Raw genomic sequence first — 16,925 nt, 5'->3', positions numbered from 1 at the left:
GGGACTGGGGAAGCTAATAAGCATGCCTTCAGCCCCCTTCTTCCCCATTTTTCTCTAGACCTGCTGCTTGTTAACAGTCTTTGCTGGTAGCTGTAATCCCATAAAAATACCTCAGATGTCTTTATGGATTTGTTTTCACGTCTCTGTGTTCATTTGTCAGTCATAGTCCTCTGTGTTTGGAACCTGACTGCATTAACATGAAAAGTGGTATAGTGAGAGAACTTGACAATAGGGAGATAATCTAAGGTAAAAGTCAGCAAAGATTGTATTGTCACAAGTACACCAGATATTTTAAACACACACAAAAAAAAAGCTTTTATCCTAACAACAAAAGGTTGGTTTCCCACCAACCTCAGATGCCAGTGGCATTAGAGGAGGGCTTTGGGGAAAGATGATCAACATCAAGCAAGATGCAAAAAAAGATGATTGTTGGGAGAAATTCAACCAAGGCCCAAGATGGGCATAGCTGTGCAAGAAAAGCACTGGAACTTTGAAATTGTATTTGTAAATGGCTTCGTACATGATGGTAGGTTGTCATATGCATTTTGTGGAAGATTGATGGTTGTCAGGATATGGATCATCCTGGCCATTTTCTCTCTGGAAAAAAATGAAAAGTGTCCCTTGAGGCTTCGGTAACAAACTTAATTAGTCAGCAACAATATGTTTAAATGAAGGAGCTTATCAGTGGCATCTTGAAAGCCCCAGATGACCAAGCTAAGTGATTTCTTGCAGATAAATTGTGTGAAACCAGGCGGAACCCTTGGGGATTATTTCCTTAGTCTAAACTGTAACTTCCTTGTAGAACCAATTCTATCAAAACATAATTTTTTCAATTCTCCATCCAATTCACCTAAAGACCTTCCCCTGGTGCTGAATTGAAGTGTTTTCCTCCCATTAACAAAAATCCATGCTAGCATGAAATTTACTATCCCTGATAACCATCCCGATTTTCCTTGCATGGTCCCTCTTTCCTCTCATTGCCAGCCAATTTCACTGGGTTCCTGACTGGCCATGTTGCAGGGGGATACTAGAAATTAAGGAGACTGCAGGGCATGTTTATGCCAGGTTAGGTGGAGGTTAGAAAGGGCCGAAGTAGACTGAATGCCATGATACTGACATTCTTTAAAAAATGAAAAAGAGTATTTCCCCTGTTCTCTGTTTTGGCAGTTTTCTCAATCTTTAATTTCACATGCTCTTATTAAGGATAATTTGATAGGGGATATAGCAAATAAAGCCTATTTTATGATTATCTGACAGCCTCAAATGTAGGAAATGGTAGTTTTCACCAGGCATTAAACCTGCTGATATGCACTGAACTAGTGCATGCAAGTGAACATTTCTGGTTTAACTGGCATGGAAAGCATGCCTATAGACAGCCTGGGGGATTAGGATGGAGTTGTCACTATTGTTAGAAAATATGTGGATTATTGGTTAGTCTGACTTGGCAGTATATATACTTGGGAGGTTTTGGCTGGGATCTATTCATTCAAAACATATGTTCGTCCATTCAGCCATGGCTCAGTCCACTGTTAATGAAGGACAAGCCTTTCTTCCAACACTGAACTTGCAGGTCTGGGATCAGGGTACGCATGTGAAGTTGCTGCTTACAATCAATCCTGGGTGTTTGAGTCTATCCTCTTAGGGGACTACAGTTTTAATTGTTAGCCTGAAAATGGCATTGAGATCCATAGTTACAAATTAACCATGTCAAGATGCTAATTACTTCTTTTCTCTGACCACAGCTGTATATTTCTAGGTCCCAAACTGCTTGTTGGAAGGAAAGCCAGGAGAGGAAAGCTCTATTTGGAGAAATTATGTACAGAAAATAAATGCTAGAATGACATGTAGATACGGACATTCTGTTCAAGAAGCGTGTTGCTTGTTATCAGTGATATAATGAACATTTATTTTGAAGGAGGAGGGAAATTCTGCTGGACATTCAGGAAGGGAATGATATTAGACCATCATTTTTAATGGTAGACATTAGTGCTTTGTTTGGCTCAAACTGTGGCTTTGTATATTTTTCTGTCTCTTTTCCTTTCTCCTTCAATCTATATTGTCTCTACTGTCTCGGCGCCAGTATTATATCTAAAGTATTTCTCACTGTTGTCTCTGCAATCACTAGTTTATTGCTTTTATTGTATTGCTTTCTTTTCTTACTCTACATTTTCTCTGTTGAATAAGCTTATCTAGCTTTCTAAGTTTGACAGATCGATCTGTTAGCATTAAATGTATAGACAGGATCTGGAAATCTAGTTCTCCATCTTTTGCTCCTGTTCCAACTCGTGCTTTTCTATTTCTTTCCTCCTCCTTCCTCTTTTTTCTTTCTTTCTATCATTTCCTCTCCACTAGTCCTTTGCCCTGCCTGGGAGAAGTCCATCACGCAACCGAGGCAGCCGCTTCAATGGGAGACGTAGTAGTGCCATTGGCATTGAGAACATCCAAGAGGAGAAGAGGTATGGACCATGGGAAGAATGGTAGGACTAGAACTAGAGCAGTGGAAGGAAACAGTGTTTGGTGCAAATGTTAATCCAACCTTGTACCCTCCAGGTCTAGTGGGACTGCATCTGCCAGAATTCCTAGCTATCATGGCCTTTAACCAATATGTAAGAGAGGCGCAGTCTGCTTATGTTGGGAGGGTACTAATTTTGAAAGATGGGGTTAGTATGGCTATATGTATGTTGTTGGCATGAGAGGTCTGTAGTGCACTCAAAAGGTAATTTTCTTTGTCATGGAGTAGCAATTTCAGCTGTAACTTTTAATCTACTGTTGTGACTCATGGGCTCTGGTTTTATTCCAAGAACCAAGAGCACTTTTGTCCAAAGCTACCATACTTGCTAATCAAACTCAACTGGAGTGTTCCTCTTTGTTTATCATACAGCCTGTTGACCCCATTTTCTCCATCTGTGTGTCAGCTGTCTTGTTTCTGATGTGTCATCCTGGAGTCTGTCAGGATGACTTTCCTAACAGTTCTGTGATTTCTGTAATAAACACCTTTATTACTTTCATGGGACAATTTCATAGCAGTTCTGAATTTAATTTCTTGAACAATTGAAAACTCAACTTCTGAACTGGGCATAGGACATACTTTTTTGTTGCAGGATCTAGCTTAAATAGATTAAGAGAACACTAGGTTGAGCCTATGTGAAGAGAATCTCCGTAGAGAGATGAGAAAGATTCAAGGGAAAAGAAGCAGAAAGGAAGAAATAATTATCAGGGTTGACATGAGGATTAAAAATGAGAGAAGAAGAGGCACTGTTCTTGCTTGAATTTGGGCCTAGACAAATTACCTCACTGTGTTTTTCTGATCAAATTACAAGCATGCTCCGAAATTATAGCAAGCTGATTTGGGACATGCTATGGCACCACAAATTAAGCAAAAAAGAAACTCATTACATTAATACATTAGTTGACTTAGATCAAGCTAGACAACTGTTTTCTGGCTAGGAGCTGCACATATCATAAAATCAGACTGGTTCCTGAGAACCTAAGGAGGGCATGATAGTTATGTGGTGATATAACAAAAACAATTTGTTTAGACTATTGTCATGTTTCTACATTTGAGTGGAGAGGATTAATCTGCCATTTTTTTGTCTTTTTGTCTAAATGCAAACCTGTGCCATTGAAATGATTTGTTTTCACTTAAATTTGGTAGCTGGATCTCGGAGGGCAGCACACAAGATGAGCCTCTGTGACTCCATTAAGTTTCTGGGGTGCCTGCTGATGGTCTAGATAGACAGATATATGTACAAGCACATTGCTAGTAATTTTTGAAGAGCTGGACAATGATATATTCTTTGTATATTATTTCTGTTGTATAGTATATTAACAACTAACCTTGTATCTGTAAATAATTATGAACCTGATCCATACAGGATCCTTACTCTTTTCTAATTAATTTATCTGCTTCTCCTTGTTTGATTACCAGATGAACATGGTCTGTAATAGTAATTATTTTTGAACAATACTGTTAATTACTCTGAGAAGCTCTTCAACATTTCAGCTTGTTGCACTATACAAATAATTTATGGAAGCAGTGCCACTGTTTCATACCCTCCAGCCCCTCAGAATAAAAACAAATAAAACCCAAAATCCCTTTCTTTCTATCCTAAAAATGGAACAAAAGCCCAAGAAATAAAGTAATGGTTTTCAATCATAAAAGCAATATAGATGTTTTTGCAAAATCATACTAAAGTGTTGCAAATGTAATTATATTGAAAATATAATGCTACTGTAATTTGATGTTAAAGTTTGCATACAGGTTCTACTTTAGTGGTATTATTGGTCAAGTTTTAAACTGAGGAAGGATGATTAAATGTTTCCTCTTCCTCCAAGGAAGAGACAGAGGCCAGCAGGCTATGGTTGAGCACAGACCTTGTGGTTCACTATCACACTTACTTTGCCTCTGCCCTTGTCAATAGCTATTGATGGGAGCACAATGGTTTTGGGGGGATCAAATTACCAGTAATCCAGTTTCCTGCTAGGCTAATCTAAGAGCAAGTCCAACAACTGCTCAAGATGAATAAGGAGGAGGACCCAAAGTAGAATTGGTACCTGCAGTGCCAGCAGATGTGTCAAGAATGATACTTTTTGCAAAGTGAAAGAAAGATTTGGTGGGAGATCCAAACAACATTTCTGGAAAGCATCTTCTTGCTTTAGTGCAAAATTCAGGAAACTTGTTTTCTTTTTACAAAGAAAGTTAGAAACACTGACTGAAGGAAAGGAGCTAGTTTCCCTTGTCATACCTGGTTTAAATTAAATTTAGCATCTGTTGTAGCTGCTTTACCTTTAATCAATATGAAAAGGCAACACTGCAGCCTATTTCCTGAGAACAAAAGACTTTGTCTGCAGTCTTTCGTCCTCTACTACAGCAGAGCAAGGAGATAATTAGCTTACCCACAAAACAACTACTGAAGAGTTCCAACAACATGGGAATAAAGACCAAAGCAAAGTCCTACTGGATCAGACCTCTAGTCCAGCAATGTTTCTCATTGCCAGCTACCTGCAGAAGGAAGCCAGTCTCCAGCAGGTGACTTCCAGAGGCTGTAACATTGTCCTCAAGGCTAATTGTTGTTGATCCCCATGACTTCCATGAATGGATCCAACTTTTTTTTCTTTTGAAGCCAGCCAAGCTGGTAGCCAGCATCACATCTCATGCTAGCAAACTTCAAATTTGAATTATGCATTGTGTAAATCAGTTGATCAATTGCAGTCCAAACAAGTGCAATATGGGCAGGATTTCATGAGTATTTTTCTTCAAGTAAAAACTGGGCTGAGACATAACTGCCATGAACACATAGCTTCTGCTCATCTGAGACATGAGTGCAGTACTGTTCTCAGCCATAAAAACATATTTTCAGTCCAGCTGAAAAACATGATTTACAATGAACTGAGAAGATAATTGTAATGAAGATGTTTTCAAACACTTTGGAAAAGAATAAGACAAGAGCTTTTTTGCTCTGGTGGGCTCGATCAAGAATTTCATCATACTAGAAGTGCCATTTTGCAAAATGGTGGCTGGGAGGCTTATTCAGTCACTTGATGGTTGCTACAGAAATTGAGCCCCTTTCAAAGGACTAATTTATCACCACATTATTTCCCACTTGCCTTCACCACCACTACCACCATGAAGCCAGGTGCTCCCTATAACGTCTGGTTATTTTTGTCCTTTTCCCAGGTGAATGGATTCATTTCCAGACAAACACTGAATTGCAAAAACCTTTCATTTACTTGAGAAATCATACTGTGCCCAGACGCTTTTGGAAATTAAGAGAGATTAATACTTTGTTTTACAGCTAGCCATTTATCCCATTGTTTAATTAATTATTTATTAGCAGTCATAAGGATGGCAAATCTGGCAAGTTCCAAGAAGGATGTTACAGAGTAGCTAGTGTTCTGTGTTTCACATTAGGGCGGGGGGGTGTTCCCAAGATTAGGAAAAGTAGTTGGATTTCTGGGAAAGGTCCAATCTTTGTTCTGGAGATTAGAACTTCTGGAGCATCCATAAAATTAGTCATGGATCTTACAGACCTCAGAAGGGCTTTTCTCTCTGTAATAAAGTTATTCTTTTTTTTCTAGCAAAGATGTGGCTGAAAGGATACAGAAGGTATTGGAGAGTCCTGGGCCCTTCTTTGATCTCAAGTCGGATGGTTCCTCCAGTCCTAGTTCACCAGAATTCCCAAACAGGAAAAGCAAGTGAGTTGAATATGAAAGATCCTATGGGCAGGAGGGATGATTTGAGATTATTTCAACAGAGTAAAGAAATATAGCACCTGCCAGTCTCATTAGGGAAGACCCTTTCTTTAATCTGGTAGAGGATTTAGGAAGCAACCATTCAGATTGCTATGCTACATCGGCTGACTTTTGTCTCAGAAGGGAAGATTAATCTTTAGGATGGGCAAATAGCTCTTGAGGATTGTGACAGTGATTTTTTGGAGCTTGTGTTCCTTCAGCAGAGGTCTCTCCAATCAGACATCAGGATATTGTGTGATGCAGCCCCTGTCCCGTTCTTCATCTAATGTGAGCAGCTGTTGTAGTGGAGTCAGAGAGAATGAAACATCAGAGGAGGAGGAGAATGAAGCGGTCAGTGTGGGATCTTTTATTACTCCCTTTCATAGAAGCAATCTTCCAGATAGAGACTAAGTGACCTCTAAAGCTGTTTCCCATTTTTCTTGTGCAGGAGTTAATGTGTTCTCTTGAAGGTCCCCAGAAGCAGGATTCCCTGGTTCAGAATGCATGGTTAGATGACAGTGTCTGTACACCCAGTAGTACCAGCTCACCAGGTAAACACTGAAATTAGTTTATTTCTAGGGCAGATCTGCTAGGCAGAGTAGATTCCTTTTATATCATTGGTGTTGTTACAAAACTGTAACTGGCCTATGCTGTCCCACAGAGAATGAATAATCTGGATTAGCAGTTTTCTGGGTTCACGATCCTCAAGGAGAGAAATGTAATCAAAACCCACACATAAGAAGGAAGCATAGATGCTTAGGGGAGCATAACATTTGTTTAGAAAAGGACTACTCCCCCTCCCAAAAAACAGTGCCATGAAGAACTGAAGGTCCACTTCAGTTGATCAACCAGGAGGAGAGGCAAGCATTGTAAATTAGTAATGGATTATTGGAAGCATGTATAGTGGTATCTCGGTACTCACCATTAATTGATAGAAAAACGAGTACCCAAAAAAAATTTCCCATAAGGAATAATGTAGTGAGTCACAAGGCAGCTGACACCAAGTTCTAGTTTGTGTGTTGAGTACCAAACAATGAATACTGGGTCAAAATTTTTCCATCAAAATCAGTGGTGGGTTTCTACCAGTTCACCCCAGTTCAGGCGAACCGGTAGTGGCGGTGGCAGGAGGTTCTGCCCACCCACCTGGACATCATCATGGATGCTCAGCGCATGCGCAGAAAGTTATGCACAGAAGCGCCATGTGTGAGCGATGAGTGCATGCACACGCTCCCAATTCTGAACCAGTAGTGAAGGTAAGTGGAACCCACTACTGATCAAAATGCGTTGAGTACCAAATTTGATGTATTTCAAAGCTACCAAGGTACCACTGTAATTGAAGTATTACAATTTCTGAACCTACTGTCAATCAGCTACATATTTACCAGTAGAGCTTTCAGTATAATTTCATATATATTTTACCACCTTCTAGAATGGATACAGTGGTAGTAATAACAGGTAAAATTTAATGGAGTTTTTTTTTTTACTTGTTCAGCCAACAGGCTGCTTAGAGAACAGAAATTGTGTGTGTTTGTGCGCACGCATCTGCCCTTAACCTGGTCAGTCCAAGATGTCAGAGAAATTGACATTTACTTCTGTTCAATGACTTGAAATCTATCTCGATGGATCTTAAAGGTAGTTAACAAAAGATGGTGCAGTCCTTACCCAATTGAATTACAATCAGCATTTGTGAAATAATTTCAGAATATAGTAACATCTTGGATGAAACCATTTATTTAAATATGTTCCAGCCTAATTTTTGACCTGGTTTTTGGGCTGAAACTCCCTTGTCTGATAGATGTCTATTCCAGCAGATAAATGTAGAAACTGTGATTATATTCTCCTGCAGGTAAAACTAGGCTCAGTTCACATTTAGTTTGACCAAATTCTCAGAATTTTAAGACAGAAATTGCATTATTATTATGTAGCTCAAAATTCCCTCCTCCTCCCCTCCCTCCAAAATGAGCTATACAAATGTTTAGGCAACAAAGTCAGTGTATCTTTTAAAAAAAAGATGACTTCCTCATTTGATGATTCTCCAATATTCCCCCTGCGGTTTTTGATCCCTTTGGATCTTTTAGATTTAGTCAGGGGCTTTCTATTGCTCCATTCATGTTCCTTCTCTATGAATAGAAAATCTCTTTGTCATGTCACTTTTTAGGTTTCCTTTCTAGACCTTTCCACTGAGATTGAATAGTGACCAGCTGGCATTAATCTTCCTCCAAAGTTCCAGCTTGTTTCTCTTTTCCCTCACTAAATATCATGGATTCCTTTTTCTACAGTGAGGTCAGCTAGTATATCTAACACCATAAACCAATGTCAATATAGCCAGAAGCCCTGTGACTATATAGAATCCAATTACATGCAGGCTTGATTTCTGCCATAGATTGCTAAAATTGTAATTGTTCTTCCCACTTATTTGGGTTTATGAATAAACTGGCTACTCTCCTAATTTTGTAACCAAGGTGGGTAGTTGTTTGGGAATAATCAAATAAATTGAGGATCTTGCAGAAGTACTGACAACTATATCTATACTCTTACCAGGAATATTTACTTGGGTCTATTCCCCCCCAATTATTACACATTAACTAAGTAAAAATTCCTTTGAGTAAGCTTGATTTTTGATGAGTACATGAATACATTCTATGCTGTTTTCTACAAATAGAATGTAAGTAATTTGTCACTACTTTCTTTCAGGAAGTTTCAGGAAGTTTTCTCTACAGCTGTAGGAATCTCTGGTGTTCTCTAGCCCAAGTAGTCCCAAAAGTGCTTTTTCAAGAGGCAACTGGACTTTCTGCTTTTTCTTCAAAGATGTTTCGCTTCTCATCCAAGAAGCTTCTTCAGCTCTGACTGGATGGTGGGGAATGGAAGGATTTATACTCCTTTCAGACAGTTGTACATTTGCATTCTTTTAGCAAGTCGTTAAGGCTACCTGGAGGTTTTTCTGTGTCAATCGAGTCACCTGAGTGATGCAAATAGGTGTGGAGCCTTCTTGGAACTGCTGAAAGGACTGTGTTATAGACTGGAGATAGATGATGTCATATCCCTCCCCCTCTGTTGAGAGGGCTATTCAGTTTTGACATAGATGGCCTCTTTGACCCCTCTTTCAAACCAACGGTCGTCTCTGTCCAAAATGTGGACTTTGCAGTCTTCAAAATGAGAAACGAAAGTCTTCAAAGAAAAACCAGAAAGTCCAAGTTCTCTCTTGAAAAAACACCTTTGGGACAACTATGACCTGGATGACTGAGAACCTCCATAGACATCTAGCCCAAGTACTAAGCAGATACAATTCAATGTAAGAAAAGACTGATCAGGCACTGCCACCACCTGACGTTATATGTTATATAAAAGTAGGGGCAAATATATTTTGCTTTAAACCCAAAACAAATATATTGTGTCTCAAGATTTCGACCAAATTGGTGGGCTACAATTTGACAGAACCAAAACATGGAATATTGTGGTGGTTCTGGTTTTCAGTGAAAACAAATTCTGGAGGGTCTTACTTGATGAACAGGAAATTGAGGAATGTGTTTCTTTCCTCAATTTAGGATAAGTTTGAACAATTCTATCCATTTTTCTGAAGGCTGATAGCATGCATTTTAATTGACTTTTCCCTACCATGTTTATTAGTAATTTTTCTAACATGCATTATTGTACATTTACAGTTTCTCTAATGTGTTCATTTTTAGCAATGAATTGTGTCACAATATTCAGCCAAGAGTAGCTCTCAGGATACATTCAGTGTAAATTCAATAACTTCACCTTAAAAAGTTAATCAAATTAATTTCTTTCTCACTCTTAGATATCCCAGGGAAGATACATTCTTCTCCGCCACCCAAGATTTAAATTCTAAAATCCTAAATTCCAAATCAAAAGATCACTACCAAGTATCTTCCAAATAGTAGACACAAAAATAGAATTTTATTAAGCAGCATTACCAAATAAGAAATATCCCAGATAAACATGCCATTTGTATACCATAGGTTGTTGATATCTGATTGATCCCATTCCCAGACTTTTTCTGTCACAGCTGAGTCTCCCCCAGAATATGTTTTGATACAACTTACTTTTATTTTGTGCTTGGTTCCTTTCAGTAACTCAGCTGCTCCCTTCTAGCAATGCTGCAGGCTCCATGGAAAAGGGGAAAAGCAGTAAAGTGGATGCTCAACGTTACAGCCCAGTATGTTTTATACTTTTTTTAAATGCATGTAGGAAATTCAGGTAGGGAGGTGATTTGTGGGTTCTTCGTATACAGGGAATCAGGGCAAGGAGAAGAAGGTTAAAGAAACTGCCACTTCCTTGTTCCACAGGCCTCCATTTTATGCTGTGTGTGATGCCATCGCTGGAGGGGTATCTCAGTGCATGCTGGGTAATTCACAGGTAATCTGCTTCCTAGGGGGTCTCAATACCCTAGGACACAGGGGGATAAGGGCACGAAGGGAAAAAGTGACAGGAGAATTGGTTATCTTTCTACATATCCCACCTATTTGAAAAACAGCCAGATGCTGTCAAAAGTAAAGCCTGTTGGTTTTATATATATATATATATTTAGTCCTATAATATCTTCCAATTCTCTATTTTCTCAGGCCCTCAACAATTTGAGACTTTTTTTTTTGAGGCAGCCACTCGGCCCTTGCCCAACATGGTTTGTCAGCCCACATCCATGTATCTATCAAGGCTAACTTCATAACTTGGCTAACTCCTTAATACTGTATCCTCGATTCCCACAGTGCCCTTTTCCAGCCCATCTCCTCTCATTGCTGTGACTTATTATTTGCTGAATCATCACTTAGCTCACGAGCTAGTTTTGTCTGTTTCTGTCTACTTCTGCTTTTTCACTGTCATTGGGAGGTGTGCATTCTTTGTGGATTACTGCAAACGGTCAAGATTGGGAGATAGGAGACAGTCCCCAAGGGGTGAGGGGATTTTTTTTAATGCAAATACTGTATGTAGCTTCTTCCTTAGTCTTGATAATGTCTTTTAACACATTTCTCTGTTGGAACATTACTTCTCCTGAGCATTGCAGAAAGACAAGTTTAAAGCTCCACGAGTGCTGAATGGATATCAAGTTGTCAAGCTATTCTGACAACGTTATAAAGATGTTACCACAATTATCAGGAAACCCTCTGAATCCAGCTCTGGTTGATCACTGCCTTCTGCCTACTTATTCTCCACAGCATTATCCTTATCAAATACAAGGTTATAGCTTCTTGTAGGTTCCCTAGCCTTGCTCTGCAGAATACTGTTATCTTCTGCAACAGAATAAGTATTCTGATGAAGCTTTTGAGCAATCTACGTAGCTGTTTCCTTGTATTTCCTGTAAGATTGATAAAGGCAAGAGTTTGTTACCAAGCTCATGGAACCTATTGGCTTACTAGCAGTTTTAAATGAGATTTCTCTAGTTGCATAGTAATTTAAACATTATCGTTACCCCATTACAGACTTCAACTTGGTCAATTGCTGGACTGTTTCCCAGGACTGTTATTTTCAAAGCTGCAAATATAAAATTGGCCACCTTATAGGAAGCTTTACTCATCCAATTGTGCACCTATTCACAAGTGGTCATTCTTTATGAAGTTGCTGAAAATGATGTTTTGGCTTCCCAGTTGCTATGATGAATGGTATATAAGGCTTGATGTTTTATTCATGGCTGAGATTGTCTCTCTTCATTAAGCTTATCCATCTCAGCTAAAGTATAGGAGGAAAATATCCCACAAGTATCCAGTGATCGCATCTGTCCATTAGTTGGTTCTTGGAGTTATCTTCATCTTTTCTCTGTACGTAGGATCTGCTGCTGAAGTGAGAACTCACAGCAGTTCACTTTGGAATTCAGAGGAAACAATGGTGGATTCCCAGAAACGCCTCACCTGGCCCTTCTGCTTCATTGACAGCTGCACCACAGGCAGTCAGGAATCAGAGTCCAAATGTGGCATTTTACTCATCCATATGTATCATTCCAATTCAGCAACCTCAGGAGAGCAGAACCGATCTAAATCTTTAAAAAAAGAGAGAGAGAGGGAGGGCTCTCCCATCTGCCATAGCTTTAGAAGCAAACAAAAGAGGAGTGCTTTTTTTCTCTGTTATTACAGCTAAAATTTAGATATCCAAGATCCCACTTGGAAGGATTTGGGTGTCCTACAGGGCCCTTTCAAGAAGGCTGTATTTGTGTTCATTCTTCAGCATGAAGGCCTCAAAAGAGGAATATATCTTAGAGCTCCCAGGATTATACCTGGTTCATAAGCAAAACATCAGGACTGCATTATGCAGCATAGGCAGGACACATAGTGCCAAAGAGCATGTGTGTGTGTGTGTGACAAAGAGCATTTGTTTCATTATTCATCAGATTCTTCAGATTTGTTAAAATATTTCACTGTACCACTGCCACCCTCTTCCCTGAGTCTTTGTGCCATCAAGAACCAAAACCTGTAAATGTGAATCTATGACTCCTTGTCCAATGCTTGTTATGTCTGTGGTGTGTCTTGAGCTTGCAATAAAAGACTACTGTGACCAATTCACCCTTATGGTTGTTGTTGTTTTTTTAAGCTAACAAACATCTAAGGTTTTATTGCATTGAAAGAGGGAGACCTGGAATCATAATGATCTGTAGCTTAGTTAACACTTCACCTAAAATGTTTAATTATGGGAGTTCATAAGCCCTAGTAGAAATGTATTCCACCAAATATTGGTTTGGTAAAAACTCTTAAAATACAATGATAACAGCATGGTTTGCATTGTTTGTATGGAATCTGGAAGAACCATTCTCAATGTCTCTATCACAACATAACATCTGTCCCCTGCTCTTAACAATTATTGTGTATTTAAGACTGTTGGAACCAATTTTAATATCACTATTATATTTATAGTCCTAGAGCTCGTTTTATTTATTTATTTATTTATTTTATCATAACAATATATATAGGTATCATACAAAATATTATATAGTATATAAACATATGTATAAGTAAATATTAGGAGGTATAAGTATATATATATATATATATATATATATATATATATATATATATATATATATATATATATATATATATATATATATATATATATATATATATATATATATATATATATATATATATATATATATATATATATATATATTTGTTTTCTGAAGTTTTCATGGTGTTTGTATGTAGGTCTTTGGTTATTCGGGTTTTCTCGCGTAAAATTGAAAGTGTCTTGGCGACGTTCGAAGTCTCATTCGTCATCTTCAGGCTTCAACCGTGCTTCTGGGAGCAATGTGTGATTGCAGCTGTTTCTTCCTTTTTAACTGCTAGTGGGGGTTTGAACTGATTGGGTGGGAGCTTGGCTGTGCTCTGATTGGATGGGGGGTTTTTTGTGCTCTGATTGGCTGGGGGTGTGTCCTGTTTGGGTGGGGGCTTGGTTGTGCTCAGATTAGTCTGAGTTGCAGGGGGATTTGAGCTGGTGAGCTGCAGACCCAAACCCACACTGATCAGGAAGCACGACCAAGGACCAGAAGCCAGACCACAGCTGCAACATTAGCCATTTCAAACCCCTCCAATCCATACATGCAGCAGACTGACACCCACTATGAAGATGTAGCACGACCACGAACACGAAGCCAAACAGCAGCAGTGCAGCTCACCAGCTCAAATCCCCCTGCAACTCAGACTAATCTGAGCACAACCAAGCCCCCATATATATGCACGCATTGAAGAACACAAGAACTCAGTCAAAAAAGAGGAACCAACTTCTTCCCTGGTCCAACACCTTAAAGCCACAGGACACGATATTGACTTTAAAAAGACCAGAACTATCGCCAAAACTGAACACTTTAACAACAGAATAATCAGAGAAGCCATCGAGATAGAAAAACGCCCACACAGCATGAACAAACGAGATGATACCTCCCGCCTACCAGCCATTTGGAAACCCGCCCTTATTGACAAACGAGTCCCTAACACGAGGAATGACACCAGACCCACACTCACGAGGTCCACACAGGATGTCACCACCACACATCCACCCAGAAAGCAGACCCAAACCCACACTGATCAGGAAGCACGACCACGGACCAGAAGCCAGACCACAGCTGCAACATTAGCCATTTCAAACCCCTCCAATCCATACATACAGCAGACAGACACCCACTATGAAGATGTAGCACGACCACAAACACGAAGCCAAACAACAGCAATGCAGCTCACCAGCTCAAATCCCCCTGCAACTCAGACTAATCTGAGCACAACCAAGCCCCCACCCAAACAGGACACACCCCAGCCAATCAGCACAAAAAAAACCCCATCCAATCAGAGCACAGCCAAGCTCCCACCCAATCAGTTCAAACCCCCACTAGCAGTTAAAAAGGAAGAAACAGCTGCAATCACACATTGCTCCCAGAAGCACGAAGCTGAAGCCTGAAGATGACGAATGAGACTTCGTCGAAACGTCGCCAAGACACTTCCAATTTTACGCGGGAGAAAACCCGAATAACCAAAGACATATATATGTACATATATATATACATATATATATATATATATATGAAGACAGGAACGGTAGGCACGTTTGTGCTCTTATGCACGCTCCTTATGGTCCTCTTAGGAATGGGGTGAGGTCAATATTAGAAAGTTTTTGGTTAAAGCTTTTAGGATTATGGGAAGAAACCACAGAGTCAGGTAAAGTGTTCCAAGCACTGATGATTCTGTAAATCTATTGGTTGCTCTTTATTATTGCAATTAAAGCTGAAGTAGTCTTTAACAGGAAGGACATTACAATAGATGATTCTATGAGTTAAATTTAGGTCTTGTCGAAGGCGACAGAGTTCCAAGTTTTCTAAGCCTAGGATTTCAAGTCTGGTGGGATAAGGTATTTTGTTGTTTTCAGAGGAATGGAGAACTCTTGGAGTTCTTGGAATGGAAAAACTCTTTTACATGCTCTTCATAAAAAAACCCTCCAAACATAATAGTTAACTGTTCAGAAATTAGAACAGACCTGTGGCAGATTACCAACTGACATTAAATTAAAAGCATTTGCCACCAATTTCCCTATCTTCTGTCTATATAAATTAGGGTTCTTAAGCTACGAAAGGGTCAATGCATCTGAGCTCTATACAGACCATGGTTGGCAACCTGAAGACCATAAGGTACTTTTGATATCTTGTCTACTTTATTTTGCAAATCTTAATTTTTCCATTGGGATGTTTTAGGGGCAGACTGGTTTGAGATACTCACTTTACACTTTAACTCTTCTTAACCTCCCACCTCCCAAATTAAGAAAAATTTTGAACTTAGTTATGCTAGTGACATCACTAAGCATGTTTCTTGTGGGCCCCCAGGCAGGATACAAAATTAAAACCAAACCTTTGACAACAAATTACATAAATTGCTTCAATTTGCCTTGTTTCCTGGAGGGATACCTGGTAACTATTAGTGGAAATGTCTCCTTTCCATCTCCATTTCTCATGTAGTTACAATAATTATTCTTTACTGCTCCATTACTGTGTATGTATGGCAAAAAGCAGTGAAGCATGAACAGAGACATTTAGAGCAATGTGGACTTTTACGAGAGAGGAAAGGGGCTTATGGATAGTTCTTGTTTAGAGACCAGAATTGGGACCCGCAATCTGAAAGTAAAGCAGTTGCTAAATAAAACCGATCATGCTTATTTATGATCTTACTTTAGCTTTCCTTTGCTTTACAGATATGTGAATCTTTGTAAATGCAAGGATTATTTGTAAAGTTACTTTTTAATCGCTGCTGTCATTTTAAACAAATGAAGCAGTCGGTAAACAAGGATCACCTGTAGTCTGAAGTGAAAAAATGGTGAGAAAGTACCTTAAACTATAATAATAAAGTGGTGTTATTTTGCAATAATAGTATACAAAATAACACCACCCAGCTTAAAATGCCTGAGAAAACACATTTACCTAAACAGATCTTGATGTTAAAGCAACCACAAAAAGTTAGAAGAATGTTTTATTATTTTAGTGGTTTTTTTCCCTGCTTTATTAATACAATTATCTCAATTTGTTCAGACATTTTAACAAATCCCTTTCATGCATGGGTGAAATCTATTTACTTCCTTTCTGGTTCGGAGGTGCGTGTGCATCACATGTGCAAGCAGACCCTCTGCACATGCGCAAAACCTTTCTGCGCATACGCAGAGAGTACAAAACACATTACTTCTTGGTTAAAACCAGGAAGTAACAGCCGGGCGGCGGTCCGAACCAGGACCATTTCACCCCTGCTTTCATGCCACTCTTCACCAACTTTAATATTTCAAGTTTTTTTACAAATCATGTTCAAATTCAAACAAATCATATTTAGTTCTTCCTAAGAAAGTGTTTCTTAAACTGTCTTTGATAAATGGGCTGCACTCTGCTGTTTAAATACATAAGGACCCTTATAGGCCTATAGGCTTACGTGCTGCCAATCTGCCGCTCTGCTTTCATGGTTTAGCAGTTTGCTAATCTCTGCTATCATAGCCAACTTTAGGGGGCGGCACTCATCTCTCTTTCTAGACCACGGAGCCAATACTGTCCAAAGATGTTTCCACAGTCATGACATCACGCAGCACAGAGCATATGGCAAAACAAGGGATGCTGTTACCTTTGCACTGAAGTGGTACCTATTTATCTACTTGCATTTACATGCTTTCAAACTGCTAGATTGGCAGGAACTGAGGTAAGTGATGGGAACTCACTGGGGGGGGGAATT

At 39.2% G+C, this 16,925-nt stretch overlaps 2 protein-coding genes across 2 annotated transcripts in view; one reads left to right on the top strand and one right to left on the bottom strand.

Moving 5' to 3' along the window:
• Nucleotides 1-13,112, top strand: part of LOC131190160 (rap1 GTPase-activating protein 1-like) — a 69,395-nt gene extending 56,283 nt beyond the window's left edge. The window contains exons 18-24 of the mRNA XM_058167199.1: nucleotides 2,353-2,456; nucleotides 6,079-6,195; nucleotides 6,453-6,582; nucleotides 6,680-6,782; nucleotides 10,323-10,408; nucleotides 10,539-10,608; nucleotides 12,014-13,112. Coding sequence (XP_058023182.1) covers nucleotides 2,353-2,456; nucleotides 6,079-6,195; nucleotides 6,453-6,582; nucleotides 6,680-6,782; nucleotides 10,323-10,408; nucleotides 10,539-10,562 — 564 coding nt within the window. The 3' untranslated portion in view covers nucleotides 10,563-10,608; nucleotides 12,014-13,112. The remainder of the gene's footprint in view (nucleotides 1-2,352; nucleotides 2,457-6,078; nucleotides 6,196-6,452; nucleotides 6,583-6,679; nucleotides 6,783-10,322; nucleotides 10,409-10,538; nucleotides 10,609-12,013) is intronic.
• Nucleotides 5-16,925, bottom strand: part of GSTK1 (glutathione S-transferase kappa 1) — a 29,671-nt gene continuing 12,750 nt past the window's right edge. The window contains exon 8 of the mRNA XM_058167201.1: nucleotides 5-597. The gene's annotated coding sequence lies outside the window, so the exon portion shown is untranslated. The remainder of the gene's footprint in view (nucleotides 598-16,925) is intronic.

This window comes from Ahaetulla prasina, chromosome 2 (assembly GCF_028640845.1).
Source record: "Ahaetulla prasina isolate Xishuangbanna chromosome 2, ASM2864084v1, whole genome shotgun sequence".
Classification (NCBI taxonomy): domain Eukaryota; kingdom Metazoa; phylum Chordata; class Lepidosauria; order Squamata; family Colubridae; genus Ahaetulla; species Ahaetulla prasina.
This window is presented reverse-complemented; position numbering and strand designations above follow the sequence as displayed.